General features: G+C 39.7%; 1 protein-coding gene and 1 long non-coding RNA gene across 2 annotated transcripts in view; one reads left to right on the top strand and one right to left on the bottom strand.

The window, feature by feature from the left end:
- scfd2 (sec1 family domain containing 2) overlaps positions 1-23,427 on the bottom strand; it is a 133,068-nt gene that overhangs the window by 10,712 nt on the left and 98,929 nt on the right. Inside the window, exon 6 of the mRNA XM_023339761.1 lies at positions 14,145-14,290. Within this exon, the coding sequence (XP_023195529.1) occupies positions 14,145-14,290 (146 nt within the window). The remainder of the gene's footprint in view (positions 1-14,144; positions 14,291-23,427) is intronic.
- Positions 4-3,433, top strand: LOC111609722. Its single transcript, XR_002753289.1, has 3 exons — positions 4-1,648; positions 1,747-1,809; positions 2,073-3,433. It is a non-coding gene; the product is annotated as an uncharacterized LOC111609722 (long non-coding RNA).

The raw sequence follows: 23,427 nt of genomic DNA, 5'->3' as shown, positions 1-23,427 counted from the left end.
GGGATGCAAACACACGGGAAGGACGGTTACGGATCAAAACAACACTTCAAGCGGCGAGGGCCGTGATTAACTCTCTGTATACGATTAATACGAAGTCCGCTTTTCCCTCTTTACTCTGTGCTCATCGTCCGCTTCGTAGTGTTGTGTAAAATATCTCCCAACAGAGTTATAAACAGCTCATCTCGGCCAAACAGCCTGTTGACTCATGAGTCACTTCAGGAAGAGGAGCTTCAACACCTCTGCAGCCAAGACAGAACAAGCCATTAGTTGTTGCTAAAAGCAGAAATGATGAGTGGGTGACGAAGCGGATAAATCAATTTAGGAATCAACACTTGGAAGCGAAATATGAAACGAGAGACTGAAAAATTTAGCGCATATTTTGTCACAATAGACCTAGTACTGACATAAATAACTTCCTGCTTTTCAAAGCAGGTGAGTAACATTCAGACACCGACAATAACAGCGGCTGGAGACAGACTAATACCATGTATGGGGTTAGGAAGTGTTCTCTGGAGTGACTTTAATTATTTTAAACAGAACGCAGAGCGTTTTCTTGACAAAACAGATCCTTTTAAAAGGGAGGGTCTTCTCCGTCAAACGGATGTGTGGCCGGCTGAACAGAAACGGATGGAGTGAGCGCTCTGTCCTTTAGCCAAAGATCAGACATTTTTCCTGGTGATTATGAAGCAGCTGTAATCTTAGCTTCACATTTCATGCCACTGCTACAACAGACTGAGTCAGCAGCCAGGACAGGGAGGGGGCCACTGGTGGTGTTTGTGAGGAGAAGGTTCCAACATCTTCAGCATCGAATCTCGCCCAAAGATTGTGTTACTAAATCCATCATCGTCCTCTTCAATCATCCCCCCTGCATGATAAACAGGTGAATCACTGACTTATTTTCCTTAGTGTCTGAGCAACGGATTATATATCAGTATTTTAACTTCCCGCCAGCACATCAGTAGCATTAGCTTGTAATGACTTTTTAGGGTAATACAGCATTCCTCTCTCTCAGGGACGGGAAGAACAAAATGGCTGTTCTGTTCTTGTCGCTTGTTTATGACACATTCTGGGCAGAGTCATTTTCTTGTGTGGTGTCTGGTGGATACTATGTGATTGGTTAGAAATGAATGTGCCTCTTTTGGTTACCGTGGCGTCTTCCCAGGAGATTTACACTCGAGTTCTTGTGAAGTATAAAATGATAAAGTTTGAACTTGTTGTAACCCACATAAAATGGGGATGCCTCTTTAAGAAACGGAGGTTAGGGAAGCTAGGTGGTCTACCTAGCCAATAGGAAGTTTAGCTTCCAGTGAGTTTAAACCAATCAGAATTCGGACTGCCGCTGCAGGACCCGCCCTTCCGCAGCATTGAGTGTGTAAGCGAGAGAGATCCGGAAACGATTAAGCTGGGCAGCGTGAGAGTCTCTGTTTTAAAACAGTTATACAACTCCAAACAAACGCTTTCCCAGATCATCCGACTTCTAAGCTAGACGCGTGAAGTGAAAAAAAAGAAAAGGAAAGACAAGTTCACTTTTTCTGCTGAACACCGTTAGAGCTGACTCGTTAGCTCTAACGGCCAACGGCTACTGGTTTAGCTCTAACGGCTACTAGGCTAACGTTTTAAGTTCATCCTGTTCTCCGTTCAGTTGAAGGTAAAACCTAATTTACGTTATATTCTTACTTTGTTCACAATGATAGCTCATATTATCAAGGCTAAAGCATGGAAAATATGCCTTATTACACTATCTAGTGCCTCACGGGTCCGGACTGAGAGCCACCATATTGTTGTCCCTAACGTGTCGCATTGAGATCGGTGAGCATATTCTGTGCCTTTCATTTGGGTTTTTGTTCTGTTTATCACATTTTTGTTGAATAATATTGTTTATCTGAACTATTTGATTATTAAAATGTAAACTTTTACTGATTTTGGATAAAATGTTATGTTTAATATTGTTTGAAGAAATGCTTTTGTAATTTACAGTAATTGATGTCAAATATACAGAAACATAATTTAAGGATTAAAGCTAGAACAGCTTAATAAAATCCTATGATTCTGCTGGTCCTGTCTGTTGACAGGTCAGGTTTTTTTTTTGTTTATGCTGGATTGTTCCTGAGGTGGATTCCTCCTGTGACTTTGATGGCGAGCCTTCCCACCTGGACTTAGAAAGAACTGGATTCCTGGATTCCTTCTTTTCCGTTTGGAGTCCTGCTGCACCCCGCGGTGTGGTAGGCTAGTACCACTCACATCTTCACACACAGTTGGTTAGGAGTGAGACCACTGACTGACATTTTTCTTTTTATTGTTTAATCCTGGAATTTCTGATCTCACCTTTTGGACTGGTTTTTATTTGGTACCTTGTAACAAACTGCTGTGTAGGAAATTCTCCTCATGTGAATGGTGTTGAGCTGAACCTAATTGGAACTGGAATTGATTGATCTGTTGCCTATTACGATTTAGAATTCAGATCACCAGGGTGCACCCAAAAGATTCAAAACTGAGAACTAGCACTTGGCCAAGTATTTGTATTATTTTTTGTATTTTATTGTGTGTAATTTTATTTTCATAATTGTGTGTCTTGTATAACTGTTTGTTAATTTCATGGTTTATGTCACTAAAGCCAGTTGTTTTTTTTAAATTCATTTAACTGCCTTTGTGTGTCATTTAAACACCCCACTATGCTCCGATAGTCGAACCTATTGGCCCATTCATCTAATATATAAAATACCCTTCTCATCTGTGTTACATTGTGTTTGCCGCTTCCAGAAAAAACCCCAAACAATTGTGTAATACTAATATGTTGTTAAATACTGTATATGTTATTCTTAAACTGCGTCTTTAGCATAATTCTTTGAGAGTTACATCGCTGTTGTGCATATCAAGCCTTGATAAGGATGGCAAAAGTGTGATTTTCAGCTGCTTCCATTCACTGTTGCTAGGTTTTCCATAATGTATGTATTCTGGACAGTTTTTTTGAGAAAAGGGCGTAATCTCTGATCAAAACCAGATCAGAGATTATGGTTTTTACTAAACCTAGCAGTTTTTTACTAAACCCAGCAGCCACAGTGGTAGTTAATTGAATTAGAAATGTTGCTATTTCAGACAGACAGCTAGCACTCACCACAGCCACTTTTAAACCACTGGGTAGGGTGCTGGTTTCCGTGGTACCACAGTTAGACATTTCCGCTGATTTTATAATCCTCAATGGACAAACACTCGAACTCTACAGTACAATCACTGCTTCTGTCTTTGGTGGTCACTGTGTTACAAAATAACATTTATATTCATTGTTCCACACATAACATGAGTACTCTTTTTTTTAATTTTTGGCTTCATCCTTAACATCTTTGCATCTGCTTTATTAGGTATTTGCTTCCTTTTTATATTTTTTTCATTTCCAAATATGAAAAAAAAAAAACTACAAGCACAACTAAAAAAGGGAAACATCAGAAGCGGTTACTTATGTTTCTGAAAAGCCCCTGCAAACATGAAAATTCCTCTAAACATGCAAACACCAGATCTTTAACCAATCAGAGAGGAAGGTGAAGAGTCAACACTTATGAGGAAATATTTAAACCGCATACACTTTATTTTCATTATTGTTAGAGGCACTAAGGTCGCTCTAGAATCATACTCAAGCAAACAAAACTTATCAGAAGTTTTTGAAAAAATACAGCACCATTACCTGAAACACTAAGTGTTAAAGATTCCCAAAAAGCAACTTTTACATATTTTTTTTAGTCACCTTGGTTCAAAAACCTTCTCTACGTATTTCTTCATTCATTCAGCCCAACACAGTTTAAATAGATACACCGTGTTCCAGATTATTATGCAAGTGATATTTTCTCAGATTTTCTTAAATGGTCACTGCAAATGATGGTCAGTATAATTTTCAAGTCATGAACTATTACAGTATAAATCTAATTTTACTGAACAAAGCTCCCCATGAGAACAGTATTTATTTTCAAAAAAAGAAAACTCAACATGCACTGTTCCAAATTTTTATGCACAGCAGATTTTCTCAACATTTTATGGATTATAAAGAACTGCAAACTGTCATTCTTTGAATGTGCAGCATTAAATGGTCACATGTACTAAAATCAAAGCTACTTAAATCAAAAACATCTCAACAGACTGAGTTACATGTTAACATAGGACCTACTTTGATATCACAGCACAATTATTGATCCTTTGAACTTGTGAGTTTGTGGAAAGTTTCTGCTTGAATTTCTCTGCAGGATGTCAGAAAACTTTCCCAGAGCTGCTGGTTTGATATGAACTGGATTCAGATCTTCTGCTTGAGGAAACTCCAAAGGTTCTCAATAGGGTTGAGGTCAGAGGTCAGAGGAGGATGGTGACCACACCTTGAGTTTCTCCTCTTTTATGCCCATAGCAGCCAATGACACAGTGGTATTCCTTGCAGCATGAGATGGTGGATTGTCATGCATGAAGATCATTTTGCTACTGAAGGTACGACTCTTCTTTTTGAACCATGAAAGAAAGTGATCAGTCAGAAAGTCCATATAGTTTGCTGATGTCATTTTCACACCTTCAGGGACTCTGAAGGGGCCGACCAATGATTCTCTCCTCATGAATCCAGCGCAAAGCATGACTCCACCACCTCCTTGCTGATGTCACAGCCGTGTTGGGATGTGATGTCCATCCACCACCAATCCACTACTGCATCCATCTGGACCATCCAGGGTTACACAGCAGTCATCAGTGAACAAGTCTGTTTGAAAATTAATCTTCATGTACAGCTGGGCCCACTGAGACCAGTTCTGCTTGTGAGCTCTGGTTAGGGGCCCAATAGTAGCTTCATGCACCTCAAGCCTCTGGAGGTTCCAGAGGCTCCAGCAGCTTCAAATAACTGTTTGCTGCTTTGTAAAGGCATTTTAACAGCTGCTCTCTTAATCCGATGAATTTGTCTAACAGAAACCTTCCTCATTTTGCCTTTATCTGTACAAACCCATCTTTGTTCTGAATCAGCCACAAATCTCTTCACAGTACAATAAATGCTTCAGTTTTCATTAAATATCTAATGTTTTCATACCTTGTCATACGACACTACACTATCTGATGATTTTCATCAGCAGAGATCCTTTCTCTTTCCCATATTGCTTGAAACCTGTGGCTTGCTTAATAATGTGGAACATCCTTCTTAAGTAGATTTCCTTTAATTGAGCTCAGCAGACAAACTAATCAACCAGCTCTCTGAAATTAATTATAGTGATTCAAAGAGACCTGACACATAATACCATCTATAAATTCAATAGCACAGCAAAAAATATTGTTTATGACACTTAAATTCAGTTTGCATAATAATTTGGAACACGGTGTACATGCCCTTGGTAGAGCTGAAAAGCAGAACCTCAACTAACCTCCCACTAAATGCCATCTCCTGCTCTTAACGGGTTACCTCTGAATGGTAAAAAACCCTTCAGCACTAATAAGGACTCAGTTTTTTTTTCTTTCACCCAGCTACTCAGGACAAAATGTACCATTTATAGCCCTTAAAGCTGACGGATCAAGAATTCAAAGCAGGCTTTTTTTTCATGAGAGTGAAGTTTGCTGTCTCAGAGAACAATAAAGAGCCAGATAAGACCTGGCAGAGCTCGAAATAGCAGACGTCTTTATATAAACATGCTGGCCTGGAACACTGGACACATTCTTACTCTAGATGAGGCTGAGGCTCGCTGACACGTCAGGGGCTTTGTGCCAAAATCTGAATTAAATCGTGACCGACCTTTTTCAATTGCATCTCATTTAAAAAATGAATGTTGAACACATTCACCAAATTGTTGATTCAAGCACGCCTACAGGTATACAGTCGTATAAATCTTACTACACGCAGATGTTTTCCCCCCACTTCTTCCTTATCCCAACGAGCCCCCAAATTAGGATTTGGGAAATTCTGCGATCTGAGTTGCCTAAACTAACATGTGCCTCCACCAATAGGTCAGTGTCCAGAAGCCGATTTTGGAGTAAACAAAGTAATGACTCATTGCATGTGCATACGCAACAGCAGTTGTAAACAGGTCAAACCTTCGGCCACGCACCTTTCCTTTTTCATCTGATATTCACAAAGCTAAAAGCACTCCAATTAAACCGCCGCCTGAAACACCCCCGGGACCAAAAACAACATCAGAGTTGCTCATAGCGTAGTGACGCGGCCTAAATATTCCTCTGAAAACACAAACATGCATGTTAAAACACGTAGAACAAAAAGGGAAAAAAATGAGTATCAAGTTCTCCCACCGGCGGGGAGCAGGGGGGCTTAGCAGTGTCTCTGTGGAGAAACAAAAATAATGGTTCATAACAACCAAGCTCGACACTGATACAAACAATGAGAAATATCTGAATGGAATGTCTTTGGTAGGAATCCAGTACAAGGCATAATCAGTCCTGTTGTTCTGATCTGTTCTTGAAAAATGTGCCAAGTTTTTTTTTGGTATCATCTTTCAGATTGGACACACAGTTTGGAGTACATGGGTTAGCTTTGCTGTGTGCGCCGCTCGATCAGTTTGTCTGACTCTCATCTTACAAGCTTGTCAACAAAGCAATGAATAACAACAAATTTTAGGTGGCGCTTTGACCTCAAAATTCCTACTTCAAAAAACAACATGGCTGATCAAATCAAGGTTTGGTTCTCTTATGTAACTCTTGTGTCTTTTCTTGCTAAACCTAAATGGGGTTCTTACACCAGCAGGAGAGTTAAGCCTGCGACTCTCTCTGGAGAGCTTGGTTTATTGGTTCAGACTCATTCTGTCTCAGCTCTGACCACTTGTAGCTAATTTAGCTTCTCCTTTTCTTGGAACGCAGTCCAGTTCCTGCTCTCTGCCGGCATGACTCGAATTATGACTCCAACAACCGGGGGGCATAATTAGTGTGAACAGATGAGCTGCCATGTCTTCATTAATGTTGTGTGTTTACTTTGAAATCTTTCTGATGAAGCAGCTTCTATATTTATTTATACAACACTAATCACCACATAAATAAATACACGGACCAGCCGCTTGTTTCAGTTTAACTGCTTTCTAACACAAACATCGAATCACGAGGCAGCAGCTCCGTGCGTTGAAAGAATGTAAATGTAGTGAAGAGAACTCGCCGAAGCTCAAACTAAGAATCAGGATGGGGACAAAAGAGGATTTTAGGGAGTTTGAACGAAGAGTGACCCAGTTCAGTTTGTCATTCAAATGAGTAAAACGTTTTCGATATGTTGGGAAAATCTTACTTCTTGTTATAATCTAAGCTAGTGAGTTGATACAAAAAGCAAGGGGACCAAGATTTGATCCTTGAGGTGCCCCAAATGTGACTTTTGTCCACTTTGATGAGAAGTTACCTATTGACACAAATAAATCCCTCACTTTTAGGTAAGATTCAAACCAATTGAGGCCCATGCACTGAACTAGGTGGTACTCCACACTAGGTGGTACCTTAAGCATGAAGATTTATTTTTAACAATACCAAATTGGACCATAGAATTGGATAATAAATATTTGAAGAATGTTTTTGGTGTAATTTTTTATATTTTGGCTAAACGTTATGTATCAAAAACGAAATAATAAGGACAGAAATAGGCCTGTCGCGATAGGTAAATCAATTAATCGTACGATAAATTAAAACTATCGACCTCATTTTAATTATCGGCATTATCGTCTCTTCCGGCCTTTTTCTCTTTCTGTTGATAACACCGAATGAAAAAAGGCTCAACTCCAGTGCTCTCCACTGACCCTCCCTTCCTCATTTTACTTAGTGTAAAGCCCAGCGCACACGGCCCATTTTCAAACCCTGACAGATCACACATTAGTCGACAGAAATCCTAGGTATAACGGTTCGATCAGGTTCGTTCCTGCCCTGTGGTGTCCAACAATGGGCACAAAATAATGGCTACAAGTCCAGTGAACTAATTTTAAAACCAGGCATTAATCAATGCTTTACTACAATCTACCTGCAATGCATGTGGCTAGTGTCAGCGTAAAGTCCAGACTGAATGAAAATCATTATAACCTATTTATGTCACGTTAACGAAGAACAGCTGAAAAGTTACCGGGTTTATCAACTGCAGTAGGTGCTGTAGAAATACAACTAACTCCTCCTCTTGTCATTTCTATATTCTTTGCATGTTGAATAAACATTAATGTTGTTTCCACATATCATCTCCAATGTCCGCTGGACTTCCGGTTGCGCCGTGTCAGCTGTTTGGGATTCCCCTCCGTAATTTCCCCTCGGAAAGCGCAAGGAGAATCCAGCTTTCTGATTGGCTGCCTGTCACATTCAACAGGCTGCGTTAACTTAAAGCTCCCAGTCGGGGAAAAAACCCTGATTTGGATCGGAGCGGCAACGACGATCTACCGTAACACACCACACAATCTTAGAAAGACCAACGTTTTAAGATAGTTGTAAGGGGAAAAATAGGAGCAAAAAATCATGTAGTGTGAACTATTGCATCAAGTAGTTGATGTGCCCATCTTCTCTATTTAAATCTAATTATTACTGAAGGGCAACATAATATACAGACTTCATAATCTGCACTCTTTTGGTTGAATGCAGTATTTATTTACACTTTGGCTTTATGTTGTTTAGTTGTTTTTTTTCAAGTGAGTTTTTTGTTAATGGAGACTGAGAATCCATTTTATTTTTGTTTTTGGTTGTTTTGTTTATTTTGTTTATCAGTTCCAGTGTTTAGTGTTCTTTTGAAAATAAAGTGTATCTATCTTTGGCAGGAAATCGAATGCATTATTACGACATTTCCATTAAATCAGTGTAAAAAAGTCTTCAAACAATATTATCGTTTATCGCAATAATTTTTGAGACAATTAATCGTTGAGCAAAAATTGCTATCGTGACAGGCCTACCCAGCCCCATGATTTCCCCTCAGTTACCTCATTAGGTTGGATATTTATTGGCTTGGCTATGTCTGTGTTTTGATTTCATAAAGTATAAATGGGGTTTAGCTAACATGGAAATTAATCATTAATAACGTAGTGATTCCTTTAAGGTATGTGTGAAACGTAAAACAGATGGAGCTTATAAAGTCAAGCACTTCTGCGTGCTGAGAACAATTTTCTCTTTAATTTGTCAAAATTTGGCTCTTAAACTGGTGAAATGCTGAGTCTTTAATGGGACTTTCCAAAGTGTAAGTACAGATGCTGCTGCTGCTCTGACTGTGGTGCAATTCCTATCCTGGCCATTAGGGGGCGCGGCCGTTTTGTGAGCAATGTTTTGTTTTGGGTGTAGCAGTGTAAATGGCAGTAGCCATGTTTGGAGGCATTTTATGTAGTTTCTACAAGTGTGTGTCCATAATACAATATATTTTGTGTTTTAGAAAGATAATTTGTGTATTTTGTAACTCTGAACATTTTTTGTTTTCTCACTTTGTAAAAGCTATGGTTAAACTAAGCTAAGTTTTCGGTTAAACTAGTGATTTTTTATCATGTTGTTATCTTTTACTTTAATTAACATTACAAGTAACTGAAACACAAGACTGGAGTAATGGGAAGAATGTTACCCGATATGGCTTAGGCCTAGTAAAGCCTTTTGGGTCTAGAAGACAAGAATGTGACTAATATTTTATGTAGCCTGCTAATATGATGTATACTTTGGATTGTAATTTGTATTATGTTTGTTTACTTTGTTTTGTAGAACCACACACACACTCAAACCCTCCTAAATCGACCAAAATTTACCTACATCTGCCAATTAAAGAACCAGACAATGTTCTGTCCTTGTCACTTTGGTCATTAAATTTCAATGACAATTTTATTTATTCTTAATAGGAAATGTTAAGCACAAAGTATTTTTCTTATACTTTTAATTTCGTCGTGAGCAGAGCCATAGACATCTATAGACATTTTTGACTCAAACTCATGTATTTGTTTCATTTTAGAACATTTATGATTTTTTTTCTAGTAAGTTTTGGACTTTTCAAATTCACAGATTTTGAAAAGTCATGTTTTGTTTTCTTGCATCCTGCATCCAGGCACTGTGACATTTTGATTCACCTTAGTTTCTTCTCTTATTTTGAAAAACTCAGTGACGTGCGGTGAGGTTCATAGCTGGTGAGGCACTGACTTAATCATATTCAGATGTACAAATATAGACCCCCTGCATGTTATTGTTTACATAAGGAAATTTCGCGCATGTGGACAACGCTGGAGGGCAAAAAGACTATTTCCGTTCACTCAATCAAACTTGGACATGTAGATATTATTCATTTCGTGCTGTGCTCCACAGCGAAGGGAAAACCGTTAAAGTACAACTCAAAACCACGTCTTTTGTCGCTCTCGGTATCAGCGCAGCTACGCGCAGACTCGTTGCCATAGCAACTGACAACAACGCCACAATAAAAAACACTCAAATATTTCCCACGCAAAAAGCAGAACATTCAGTCTGTTGCAGTAGTATTGTTTTAGTATTATTTTGCGATTATTAATTAATTGCTGTGGTAAGAGGAGAAAACTATAAATATATCGCTGCACTTGACCTTGTTGTATGGCTAGCTGCATGGCTAGCTCGCTTACAGTATCTTACTCTGCAGTTGTGGAGTCACAATGTCTGGGATCATGAGCGCCCCCTGCCATGAGGCAGGAGAACTGCCTGCCTCACCTCGTTTCTGATCGCTCTTCAGCACATGAAACACGTTACGCACACAATTGGTGACAAAAAAAAACAAAACACTGTACATTATATACATAAGCTAAATTATGGAAAATCAGCTCATACATTAAATGTTTTTTAGCCATTTTATTGGCGACGTACAGACAGGAGGAACATGCTCTCAGAATGGCAGCCAGTGCAGTTAGCGAGAGGTTGCGCAATCCCAGGTGAGGCTCAGCTCGCTGCTGCCTCACCAGCTTCGCTTCCGAGCGTTTGAATGGGAAAATGCAGAAATTCAGCGATTTTGAAGAAAAAATAATCTGAACTTTTTTAAATTAAATGAAAAATAGGTATAGTACAAATCACAGGGTGAAAATAGCAATATAAATGATTTTATCATTATTATTTTTCCATGATTACAGGTGAGGCAGAGCCTCACCTGCCTCCCCTGACCGCACGTCACTGGAAAAACTGAAGGCATGTGGAGACAGATTTGTTAGCACACCTGGTGAAGACGTGTAAAAAGCCATTTTATGTGTTGGAATCAATCAGTTGTTTATTGCAGCAGCAACGTTTCATTCTGCACTGCAAAAACTTCTTACCAAGTATTTTTGTTTAGGTTCTAGTGCAAATATCTTAGTTTTGTCTTATTTCAAGTGCACCAACTTACAAGTAACAGAGGCGGGTCCTTACTCGGAGCCCGGTCCTGACTGGAAGGCAGGTCCTGACTTCATAATCTGCACTCTTTTGGTTGAATGCAGTATTTATTTCCACTTTGGCTTCATGTTGTTTAGTTTTTTTCCAGTACACTTTTTGTTAATGGAGACTGAGAATCCATTTTATTTTTGTTTTTGGTTGTTTTGTTTATTTTGTTTATCAGTTCCAGTGTTTAGTGTTCTTTTGAAAATAAAGTGTATCTATCTTTGGCAAGAAATCGCATGCATTATTACGTCATGTTTAATGTAAAAAGGTCTTCAAACAATATTATCGTTTATCGCAATAATTTTTGAGACAATTAATCGTTCAGCAAAATTTGCTATTGTGACAGGCCTACATAGAAAGCTTTGTCATTACTGAAAATGTCATTCTATTTCAGCACCAGGAAGACTTATTGTTGCATTTTTATTTTAAATATAAAAACAGCTAAATCAAATTTCTATTGTAATTGTACATGTCCATATAAATGCCGTACTATCTCACACCAGGCATGCCTCTACGTGAGTGAATCATAACTATAGCCAAAGTTAAAAAATGAATAGTTTTGCTGAAAGTCTGATGTGTAAAGAGGTTGAAATTTAGAGTTCCTCAAAAATAAAATGATTTCTATACGTTTAAGGAAAAATACTAGCATAATGTGAAAGAGCGACCTTCCATGTCTTTTGAGATGGGATTTATTCAGACAAACATAGAAAATAATGACACTGGAGAGTCCTTTACCGCCTTTCTGGTGACAGCCTCATTTAACTGTACTAAAATAATAAATTAAATAAAAAAACACACTTTGGTGACCCAGAACAACTTGACTCTTTCTCCTGTCATGAAAACCTTATATCAGCAATTCCAGGAAAATGGGACCTTTGCACATAAAGGAAAGCCGAAGATTGACAGTCGTCTGGATCAACGAATATCCACCTTAGTGGAGCCCAGCTGGGAGAGGCTGACGGATTTCTGATGTTTCTCGAGAACAGGCAGTATCTGGTAGATGTCACGCTGTTCTCCTTTCACATCAAGTCATTTCCATAAATCTTCTGAAATAAGGAGATCTCTCCTGACAGAAGGACGGCTGCTCATTTGCGTCAGTATGATGCTGACATGTAATGTGAGATAGTTATCTTGCTTTTCATTGCCGTTCAAATGTAACAAGACTGTAACCGAGTAGTGCAATTCAGTAATTCAACTTTTTGAAAATTAGAAACACAGTCATATTCTCTTTTATGGTTAAAGGGGATAGCATAAGCCTAAGTTAAAACAGACAATTGCTATCTTATCAGTCAAGTTTCCAAAAATAAACAGTTACAATTTAAAATGGTCTTCCTCTCTTAAAACCCTGTCCATTTTTATAAACATTTAATCATATGTTTTTGACATCTGGACATTTGTAGGCACTTTTCTTCTATTGATTTGCCCTCCATACTTTGATAGATTCATGTCAATAATTGAAAGTTGTCATTTTAACCAAATTAATACAGCATTCACCCCCCCCCATATACACACACACACACACACACACATATATGTATATATATAATTCATTATGCGAAAAAACACTTTTGATTTTATAAAAAAAATTATGTATATATAACCTATCCCAGTAAAGACTGAAATGTTTACCTTTAAAAATTAAAAGTTACAGTTGTACAAAACGTCTTTAGGCATGAATCCAGTAGTATTAACAATTCATTATGCAAAAAAAAAAAAATCAAAAGTGTTTTTTTTTTTTGCATAATGAATACTATAGAAGTGTTATGAGAAAAAGGAAAGACATTGGGATTTTTTGGATCCCGGATAAGCCCCCCAAAATTAATTTCACTAAGTTTTTGATGTGATGACTTAAGATGGGCAACAAATTAAACTCCTAAGTAGTTTAAAACCCTTCTGGCTGCTGCAAGCCAACTATCTTGTGACTAGGCCAGCCACTAGGATCCTGCACACCTTGTTGCTCTTAATAACTTTGTTATGAAGATAAAATTCAGTGGTACTCTGACAAATATGTAAAGTGGAGCTTCACAATGTAACAAATAACAATTGTTGCAGAATTAATGTTTGTAATTTTGCAGTCGCAAAGGACTGTTTGGATGCAGCGCTTGGTAGAATAATGTATTTTAAAATGAAGCCTAGGCGCAAATTCAAACTGGGAGACTCTTTAGCCTCACCTGCATCATCCAGTCGCCGCGTCACGCTAGCCGCCACCAACCTCAGCACCGGACCTCGATCCGCCTCATCCAATCACCAATCAAGCTGCCGCTTATAAGGATCCACACCCACGACATCATTTCCAGCTGCGCTCACGCCACCTCCACCCCTTCTCCACCTGCATTCTCCCGGCTCTACCATCCTTTCTCCGACCTCCACCACCAGTGTCGGGCCCCAGGGCTCAAATCTTCTGCCGGGGCCCGAGCGCCAAAGAACTTTAATTCATCCAAGTCAATAAACCTTTTTAATCGCTGCTTTTCTCCGTCTGAGTTTCTCCAGATTGAAATGCATGCATACAATGTCAAGAGCCCAGTAATAACTGAGCTCATAAAGAGTGTTGGGGAGTTTGTGATCAAGAAAAAGAAGGAATTAAAAATTGTAGGTCAATTGTTATTAATGTTGTCAATGCAAACTTCTGCATTAGTATCCCAGTTACATGTATTACTTCAACCATGTCAAATAAATAATAAATATACAGTATGTAAGTAGTAAATAATACTACTAATAATAATATCAATGGACACACACCTTCTCATTGAAATCAATGAGAAGGTGTGTCCAAACTTTTGGTCTATACTGTATATAAATAATAAAAATGCCTCCTAAACTAGGACAATGAAAGTAGTGTCTGTGACCTGGTGGACTCCATCACTTGCAGTATAGACGGAGCGCAGCTGCTTGAGGCGGTCTCTCATGTGGCTCAAACCTCGGAGGGTCTCAAACATCTTCCCCACTGCAGAGTGGGCTCTTGCTGTGGTCAGTTCCTCTGCGGTTGCACAACCTAAAACACAAAACAAGACATCAGGGTTTATTCTAAACTTATTCAGAGTTTTAGATGAAAAAAAAAAACAATAGCCTGTATCAAAAGTTAATGTGAATCAAACTCACTTCATGCTGCTTAAAAGTGGCCAGAGGGAAAGAACAAACAACTTTTTTTTTGACAAAACATCAGGATTTGGAGAAACAAGAGGCCACATTATGTGGCACGATGCCTTTTGTGGGCCATTTCCTCAGCAGGGTGTGCACTGAAACCAATTACCAAGGTAAATACATGGACGTTTGAGGACAAGGGCTCCTTTATTTCCTCTGCCATATAATTGGAAAGGTAATGTTCCCATCTTTCTAAAGAAGTGGATAGATAAGAGAAGATTGTGAAATTAGCCAGAAAAAGACAGTGGCGATGTTAAGAGAGAAGATGGGGTAATAGAAAGCAGAGGGAGGCACAGGAAAAAAACAGTACAAGAAAATGACAGACAGCGAGACAGGGAACATGAGGACAGAAAGACGAAAAGCCAGGGAGAGAAGGATGCCCTCCTCCAACACATGGGTGTCCAAAAAAAAAGAAAGGAGCTCTTTAGGATTAAGGTAATGTGTCCTGTCCTTCTGTTTGAATCACTAAACAAGCCAGGCTACCCTCAGATCATGGAAATCATCTCCCAAAAGGTAAAGACTCCATAGACTAAAATAATACCAGTCAACATCTAGATTGCATTCTAAGAACTAAGAATTGCTGCATCTCACTGGACCTTTCTGTCTAAAATAAATGCTGTTTTGCTATAAATGTGTTATAAAACATGCAGCCACAAACATACTGTGAGAACACCAGACCTGCACAAAACCCCCAGGAGCAGCCATGACTCCACAATGGGCTGGGGGAGTGTGTGTGTGGACGCATGGATGGCTGACAATTTCTGTGCAGAGAACTTTGAGGCACCTTGTTGTTTTTAGAAGTGCAGACTATTCCACATGTTCTGGCTGATCCTTATTGAACGGACCACTAAGTTCTCCACGCTCAGTGATGTAATCAGCAGTCAACTTAAATCACAGAGAGAGACAGAAAAAAAATATTAATTTTAAATATAACAATCCTGTTTATGAAGTTTTGTTTGATGTGAATTAGATTACATATTAAAGTGCAAAACTGTAAAACTACAAGCTTTTATGTTGTATTGTAAGCTTACTATTTGTGTTTGTGCTGCACATATGGCAAGTTTTCCTTTTAAAAAAATTAATTCACCCATTTTTTAGGATTGAAATACGACTATGCTGTGCATTGCCACAACCATAGTGGCAACAATTGGCTTACAATTGTTGCAGTGGCTCTTGTAACACAAATACATGTTTTTAATTATAAAGTCAGTCAGAAATGGAGGTTTTAGCAGTTCTTTGTATGTTTTCATGCATTATCTGCATAAAATATCACAACACAAAGGCACCAATACTGCAATTCTTTAAAAATCAATGTGATGTTTATTTAGGTTCCAACTGTGTGCTTAATATTTTAAAGTGGGCAAGTTGTCCTTTATCATCTTTCATATTCATGGAAGGGATCACTCAGCTTGCCTCATTTTACAAATAGAAAAGTTATTCTTCGTATTATTATTAGAATTATTCCCCTACCAAAAGTTAGATGATTGATTTTGCTCAAACATTTGGCAAAAAGAATTTAATTAAAGGTTAATTTCCCTAGTTTTTGCAAAAATAAAAAAATAAAAAATAAAAAACTTCATTTAGCACACACTTCTAAAAATGTAACTTTTTGTCATCCGAAACTGCAACATGGGGAAAGCGGCTCTTTGAATTAAAAAGATTGCTGCGCCCTGGGATACGGAATAAAGTCTGGAAAAGCAAATATTTTCCGTACTGTGTTTTCTTTTTCCGTACTTGGAAGTTGCTTGTATGAAATTGCATGCTTTTCCAGACTGTGCTGAAAAACCCTGCATTAAAGCGACTCCAGCGCGCTGCCAACTGAATGGCTCAGCAGGTGGTGCTACTCTGAGCCTTTCTCCAGAAAGTTGGACCTACACGCCTTTATTTGATCGTGACAGTGCAGACAACAAACGCGGAATGATAAGCTGCAAACAGAACAACTGGGAATGAAACCAGGCCCTTTCTGCCAAGTCTACTCACGCAGAGTTGGTATGCAAAGCTTTGGCTTCAGCTTCGGTGTGATAAGGCTTTGCTTTTCGGGGGGATGAAAACAGCTGCATGTGGTTTTCAAAAAAAAAAAGAAAGAGAGAGAGGGAGGGAGAAACTCAGAAGCATCAGCGTGGATCAAAACAGTGAAGCTGGACACCAAACCGCTGAGCTGAAACGATAAGGGCCGATATAAAGAGAAAAGCTGCAGGTTTATGTCAAAACTCTGGACTCATCCACCATCCCACAGCTTTGATATCAACATCAGACACTTCGCTCATGAGAAATAAAAAACCGACGTACAAAAGGTAGAACTCAACTCTCAAACTTGCACAGAACAGCCGAACGAAGACTGCAGCGTAAAAAAAGTATTATCACTAAATGTAAAAAAAACGGCTGAAACTTCTATGAATTTTACTGGAAATCTTTGTGACACAGCAACTCAGAGTAGCATATATTTGTGGAGTAGAAGGAAAATAATATACAGTTTTCTCATTTAAAAAAATTCTGAAAACAGTGGGGTGAATTTGCATTCAGTACTCCTTATTATGAAGCCCCAAAATAAAATCCAGTGCAACTGATAGAAAATAGGAGAATATGTCGACAGGGAAACTATTAGTTATGCTAATAGCTCCCTACATCTAGCCTTGAGGGAAGAGAAACTGTTGAAAGAAAGACACAACAAGACTTGTTTGCCACCAGCCATGTGGGGGAGACATGGCTGGTGGCAAACATGTGGGAAACGTTCCTCTGCTCAGATGAGATCAAAACGTTGGCCTGCACTCAAAAATGTTGTGTGTGGTACTGAACTCACACCGTGCTTTCCTTCAGCAGGGACAGGGGAGCTGCTGAGATACAATGGGAAGATGAAGGGAGGTAACCACAGGGCATTCCCTGGATGAAAACCTTGAAAAAGACTTTAGACTTGGGCGTGCCGTGGTGGAGTAGCGGTTAGCGCGACCCATATTTGGAGGTCTTGAGTCCTCGACGCAGCCGTCGCGGGTTCGACTCCTGGACCCAACAATATTTGCCGCATGTCTTCCCCCCTCTCCTTCCCCCTTTCCTGTCAGCCTACTGTCATATAAGGGACACTAGAGCCCACAAAAGACCCCCTGGAGGGGTAAAAAAAAAAAAAAAGACTTTAAACTTTGGTGGTGGCTCACCAAACCACAGCAATAGTTTGAATCAAAGCATCTTCACGGGAACATGCAAAGGACATATCCTGTCATCATCACTGGATTACTATAAACTGTGACACTGTGCAATGGGAATTGATGGAGGTTAAATGCTAAATTAACTCTCACAAAGCTGAAAACTGCAGAAATCCTTGGTTAATTTGGGTCTTTACAACACATGGTGAGTACCTCACTGTCACTGGAGTTTGGTAATATGGACTAAGTAGCTTGGCTTTGTCAGGTCTTAGAGTTTAAGTTATTCCTCTTGCTTTTGTATTAAATATTACAGTAAGCACCGCGAGCATTTAGTTTTAAGTGGGAATCTTTGGGAATCTGAAGTGTCTGGCTCGCTGTAATGTCTTGGCCCAGATGGGACGTAAAACTTTGGGAAGTGCAACAGAGCCTACAAAGTGATGATTCACTCGGATGTGGGTCTTATCTGACCATAGGAGTCAGAGGCGCAAGCATCCAAGAAAAAAAAACAAAACCAACAAATAAAACAAACTAAACCTGAAAACAGTTCATATAAGGTTAAATGAAGAATGTTTTCTGAGATAACTGGGCTGCTCACTGTGTTTTAATGGGCTGCAATGGGTGTTCCTGAGATTTAGCAGAGGGAGCAGGGCAGGTCTCATCTGAGTGCAGATGTGTGTCTGCAGTGGCGAGCCGGATGACTTGCTGCCAAAGCATGCAGTGCAGGTCCCCGGCTGGGTGTGGGTCTGCGCCGGGGCCGGTGGTTGCGGGCCTCCCCCTCCATCCCGACACAGTCTGCGGTTTTGGATGTTGATCGTGGCGTTGCGTTGGGCTCTAGATGGGGGAGCGGCACCAGGTGCTGATCTGCGAACATCTAACTTGGCCGTGAAGCTGAACCACCTGCGTCCAAAGTTGCGTCACGTGCCGCTGCCAACCCGCCTCGCTTACTGGCACCGTTCTGCAATCTGATGTCTCCCCTCTCGTGTGAGCACAGTTCCGGTTCCTTCTATTTGAGCAAATAATAAGAGCTAGCTAAAAGCCCGCCCGACTTGTTTTCTGGTGTAATTCCTCCTCTTTACGTGATTAGAGCCTTTGTGAGAATGGGGCTCGCGATGGGAAATGTGCAGTCACCCTTCATGTGCCTGAGTGCAGCTTCTATTTTCATCTACGCGGTCACTTCCAGAAACAACACAGCTCCACATGTTTACACACTGACTCGATTGTTCGCTGTGCTGCTAAGAGACCGAAAGATTACAGCGAAGAACATTTAGCTCGGGTCTTGACACAAAGGCCCGACATAAGAGTGCAGGGAGCCGCGTCTGAATGAGGGTTCTCCTAATTGGCTCTAACAGAGCCGAAGGTGAGCAACTGCAACGAAGCGAGGTGTGACGCTCCGAAGGTGGAAGCAACCAACCAGTAGAGCCAGGAGGAATGTATGACTAATAAACACAAATGCAGAGGGGCTAAAAAGGAACGAAGGAGCTGTGGAGGACCTGGTGCTGCAACTTAAAGATTTGAGCAGTCGGTCTATCGGTCTAAGAAAATGACCAATCAGCTCTGATGCCACCAGAATGACCAATATCAATTGTTCATCAGAAACGCTGTCAAACAGCAACCAGGTGCAGTAATGTAGACGGATTATTACTCTGATTACAAAAGAGTAGCTAACCAGTTTTTCTATCCAACGTCATTCAGGTCAGTGGCCCAACGAGCTCGTCTCCTAGGAACAAACAAAACACAGCGTTGAGCCTCCATCACTGCAACATGTTCAACTCAGCGACTTTGTCCTTTCTCCAGCAGAATAAAACTTCTTCTGAGCCACAAAACCAATTTGGGCCCTTGAAAAACTTTTTACCTTTAAAATTTTCAACATCAATAAGGAAGTGTTGTTTTTATTAGTAAAATTATAGAGTCACAAATTTTATTTCTATATTTAGCAAAAATATGCAAAAAAAAAAGAAATAAACTATTATCTGGAGAAAAAAAAAGAAAACCTTTTCCAGAATGAGCTCATCTGATTCTCACATTTATTTTATTTATTTATTGTTTTATTTTTTTTTCACATTTCAGTCGTAGTTTAAGCCTATTAAAGAGCAAGATTTGACTCTGGATCCACAGGTTGCGGAACCATGTATTATTGCATATCTGCTTTGCATTTCAATAATGTAGGAAGATGCTGACCAGCGGCACAAAAGCATGAAAAGTTTTGGTTTGTCAGTAATGATGCGACCAGATGCTGATTTGTCTTTAAGAAGCACAGCGTTAGATAAGAAGGTATAAGAACAACATTAAAAGACTTTTTTTCAAGCCTACCTGAAGTGAGTCATAAGCAGTTATTATATTCAGAGCAGAGGTGACGTCATACTGTGTGTGTGTGTGTGTGAGTTAAAACACTGTTTTACTAATTTTTCAAAGCTCAAAATACTTAAGAACTTTTTTACATTTCTACATGTATTCTATCAAAAATGCAGACGCCCACCTAAACGCTGAGTCAACATTCAGCCGACGTAGTATCACAGACGGCGATGGAAACCTATAAAACAGCTCAACGTAGCTGTAATGCAACAATGTCTTCATTTGACCGACTGGTGCTATACCGAACCAACCGCATGTATGTTTTCATTTCGGAGCTGGACAGGACTGATCCAGAACAAATTTCTTGTCCAATGCCTGATACAAATATTCGTTTTTAATGATTTCCTTTGAAAAAAGAGAAGCGGCAGCAGCAGCAGCATCACAGGGTGGAATCAGATTACATGTGCTCAAAATAAGATTTTGACCCGTATATGACAGGATGGTTGGCTGTTTTGCTACTTGAGCATTCATTGCTATAATTGCTTAAAAGAGGAACCAAACAAACTATTTGCCATCGTATTTCAGACCACAAAAATAAACCTGCCAATCAAATAAGTTCATCTGGTGGCTTCCTGTTTCCACATTTAAATTTCCATGGTGGTAAAAGGTTATAGGACTGATCTGAAAAGCAAGCAAACCCTGTGGCAAAGAGCAAACAAACAGCTGACATACTTGGTATATCTCAGGAATACAATTTCCCACATGAAGCAGATTTGGTCTCTTTTTGTCGTTCACCGGGTGTTTTTGTCTTCGGCAAAGCCTCGCTGAAACAATGAGGAATAGAATGTATGGAGGGGAGCGGCGGGTAGAAAAAGAACAACGACCCGAGCACGTCTGTCTATTATCACTGCCACACTGTTCTGCTCACAGGAAATAAGGTCTCTGCTGCAGACGAACACACAGGGAACATTGGATTAGGAAAAGACACAGTCGGTTACCTCAACAACCCTCCAAACACCGCGACGGCTCACCCCCTCCACCCCCTGACCCAACAATCGAAAACAATCACTCCGCTCTTAGAGCAAGAATGTAGGGAATGAGACTACTTATAAATATCCGAGCATATTTTGAAACCTGATCAGAGACGCTATTCTGGTCTGGGAAAGGTATGGTACTGTGTGATGGTTTGGAGACACGCGAAGACAGAGAGAGACAGAGAGAGAGAGAGACTCAGACGAATCTGTGAAATCCTGCGTGGAATGCTGGGCAGGGAAATCTCTCTGCTGCTGTTTCTGAGGATGAAAGAGAAGAGACGGATGTGGTGGGATAGAGCGAAATGATTATCGGGCCCCCTTTCCTATACATGATGCTGCCTGTCATGATGTGATTCATGTGGCGGCTGCTTCCACACAGTTGGTTCATGAGGCTATCATATGGGGGAATACAGATGGAGGGAATGCACAAACATAGTGCTAGAAGAAGCAAAACATTCGATTCTGTCTTAAAGGTTACCGTATGAGACATAACGATATTAACTGATATCTACTAAGTTTTACTTTGGGAGATTAAAGGATTTCTCAAACATGCATAAAAGCATCAAGGAAACAATATTTACATGATGTAAAGCTGAAAAAAGTCAATTTTACATGATATTGACCCTTTCTACACAACACTGCCCCTTTAAAAACAAAGTCGAACGTCGCTTCTGCTTCTTTCTGAGCTTTATTTTGTCTAAGCAACAGCAAAAATAATCAGCATAGACAAAAAAAAGTGAGGCTGGCTGCTCTCTCACCAGATTCTTTTTTGCCGTTGTTGTTGATCTGTCTGTCTGACAAATGTAAGAAATGTAGAAAAAAAAAAAAAAGACTTTCACTGTTATTTCAAATAACAGTGAAATAAAAGCCCCCTGATATACAGTAGATGTGTCATTATGAAATAGAAATAATAGCCAAAAAGCTCTAAGGTTTTTAAGTTTGCTTAATAAAACTCTTAAGTCAGACAATTACACCTCCAAAAAAAAAATCGAGACCACATGAAATATTAAATATCATCAACATGACCCCATGATTTTTTTTCCCCTTCTAGAGAAAACCCAAAACTTTCCTACTGATTGGTCCCCAACACAAAAACAAATAAATGAGTGTAAATGTGAAGATGCTTTAAGAACCATAAATTTCCACCTAATAAATATTATGCATCATATAGCTGCATTTTTAACCAATTTACAATTTATGTATTCAGCTTAAAGGAAATGAAGCAAATGAAGACCTGAATAACTACATTTAAATATGAAAAATTAAATGTGTAGTGATCCAAAATGTGAAACCTGAACTGATTGTGGTCTTAGTTTTCACTCCACTTTATTTAGGTTTAATAACAAAGAAAAATCAGCTATCATTTAAGTAAATTCTCATAGTGTTTTTTTTTATATTTTTTTTTGACAGAGAAAGAACAAAACTTAACAGCACATACTTTTAACTTAATGTAGTGGTGCAGATATTCATTGACAAGAAAATCAGAAAGAGACAGCCGGCTATTAATTGCTTTAATTCCAGCGTTGAGGCTTAATATTCGTCGGCGTGGCCCACTTAGGAGAAAACACAAGACCCCTTAATCTGGGGCTGCTTCACAGACTCCATAGGAAGTGAAGAACAATGAGGCTCAAACCGTTTATCACCCACCACAAACACCTCAGGGCATCAAGGAGTCACAGCATCTCTCTCTGATCACACAGCTTGCTGAGTCCAGCAGAGGCTTTAATAGAGACGTGAGATTTTTTTCTATGTGGGTGTGAATGAGTCGAAATGCAAAGCGAGAGGAGGCCCCTCATCTACACACAGCAGGTACAGTGTGCCAGCATGGCATAGTGTACCTGCGGACCTGCATGGGGGTTGGGTGGGTGGGTGGTCGGTGTTCTGCGAGATCTGGTAGAACAGCGTTATGGTTAAAGAAGGCCACGTACTTCACAGCTGTGGAGGGGCGGGGGAGAAACAAGGCAAAGGGATGCGCATGTTTATCAGCCTCTGTGATTTCATATAAGCAGGATGGATGTGCAAATGTGAGCCAAGCAGCGGCTTGGCAGGGAGGCTGTCAGGGGGAAACACCTTTCTGCTGCCAGAGGGGAGTAATGTCTCCTGCTTGATGGTGCAGTAAATGACTGACAAAGAATACTGGAATGTGGGCCTAACTTTGGAAAGTGTGTCAAAAAGTGTTACGTTGCAACTTCATTTACATCTGCTAATTTTCTCGTCTGTCTAAATGACTGTTCAACACGCACAAACACACACAGAACAGAAACAAAACTGAAGTTATTGTCTTTGGATCCAAAGAGTCAGCACATAGTTTCAGTTATTACAGCGAGAAACCAGCGATCAGACCCAAAATCTGGTTTATAGTAACCCGAACCTTCAGAGCCACATAAAGTCAGTTCCAAAGTCGGCCTTTTATCACCATGAAGAACATTTCCAGTTAAAGGACTTGTGTCTCAGCAAGATCTAGAGAATCTCATCCATGCGTTTATCTTTAGTCGCATTGATTACTGCGACAGTGTCTTCAGTTT

This window comes from Xiphophorus maculatus, chromosome 9 (genome assembly GCF_002775205.1).
Source record: "Xiphophorus maculatus strain JP 163 A chromosome 9, X_maculatus-5.0-male, whole genome shotgun sequence".
Taxonomy (NCBI): Eukaryota; Metazoa; Chordata; class Actinopteri; order Cyprinodontiformes; family Poeciliidae; genus Xiphophorus; species Xiphophorus maculatus.
Note: the sequence above shows the minus strand (reverse complement) of the source record. Positions and strands in the feature narration are given on the sequence as shown.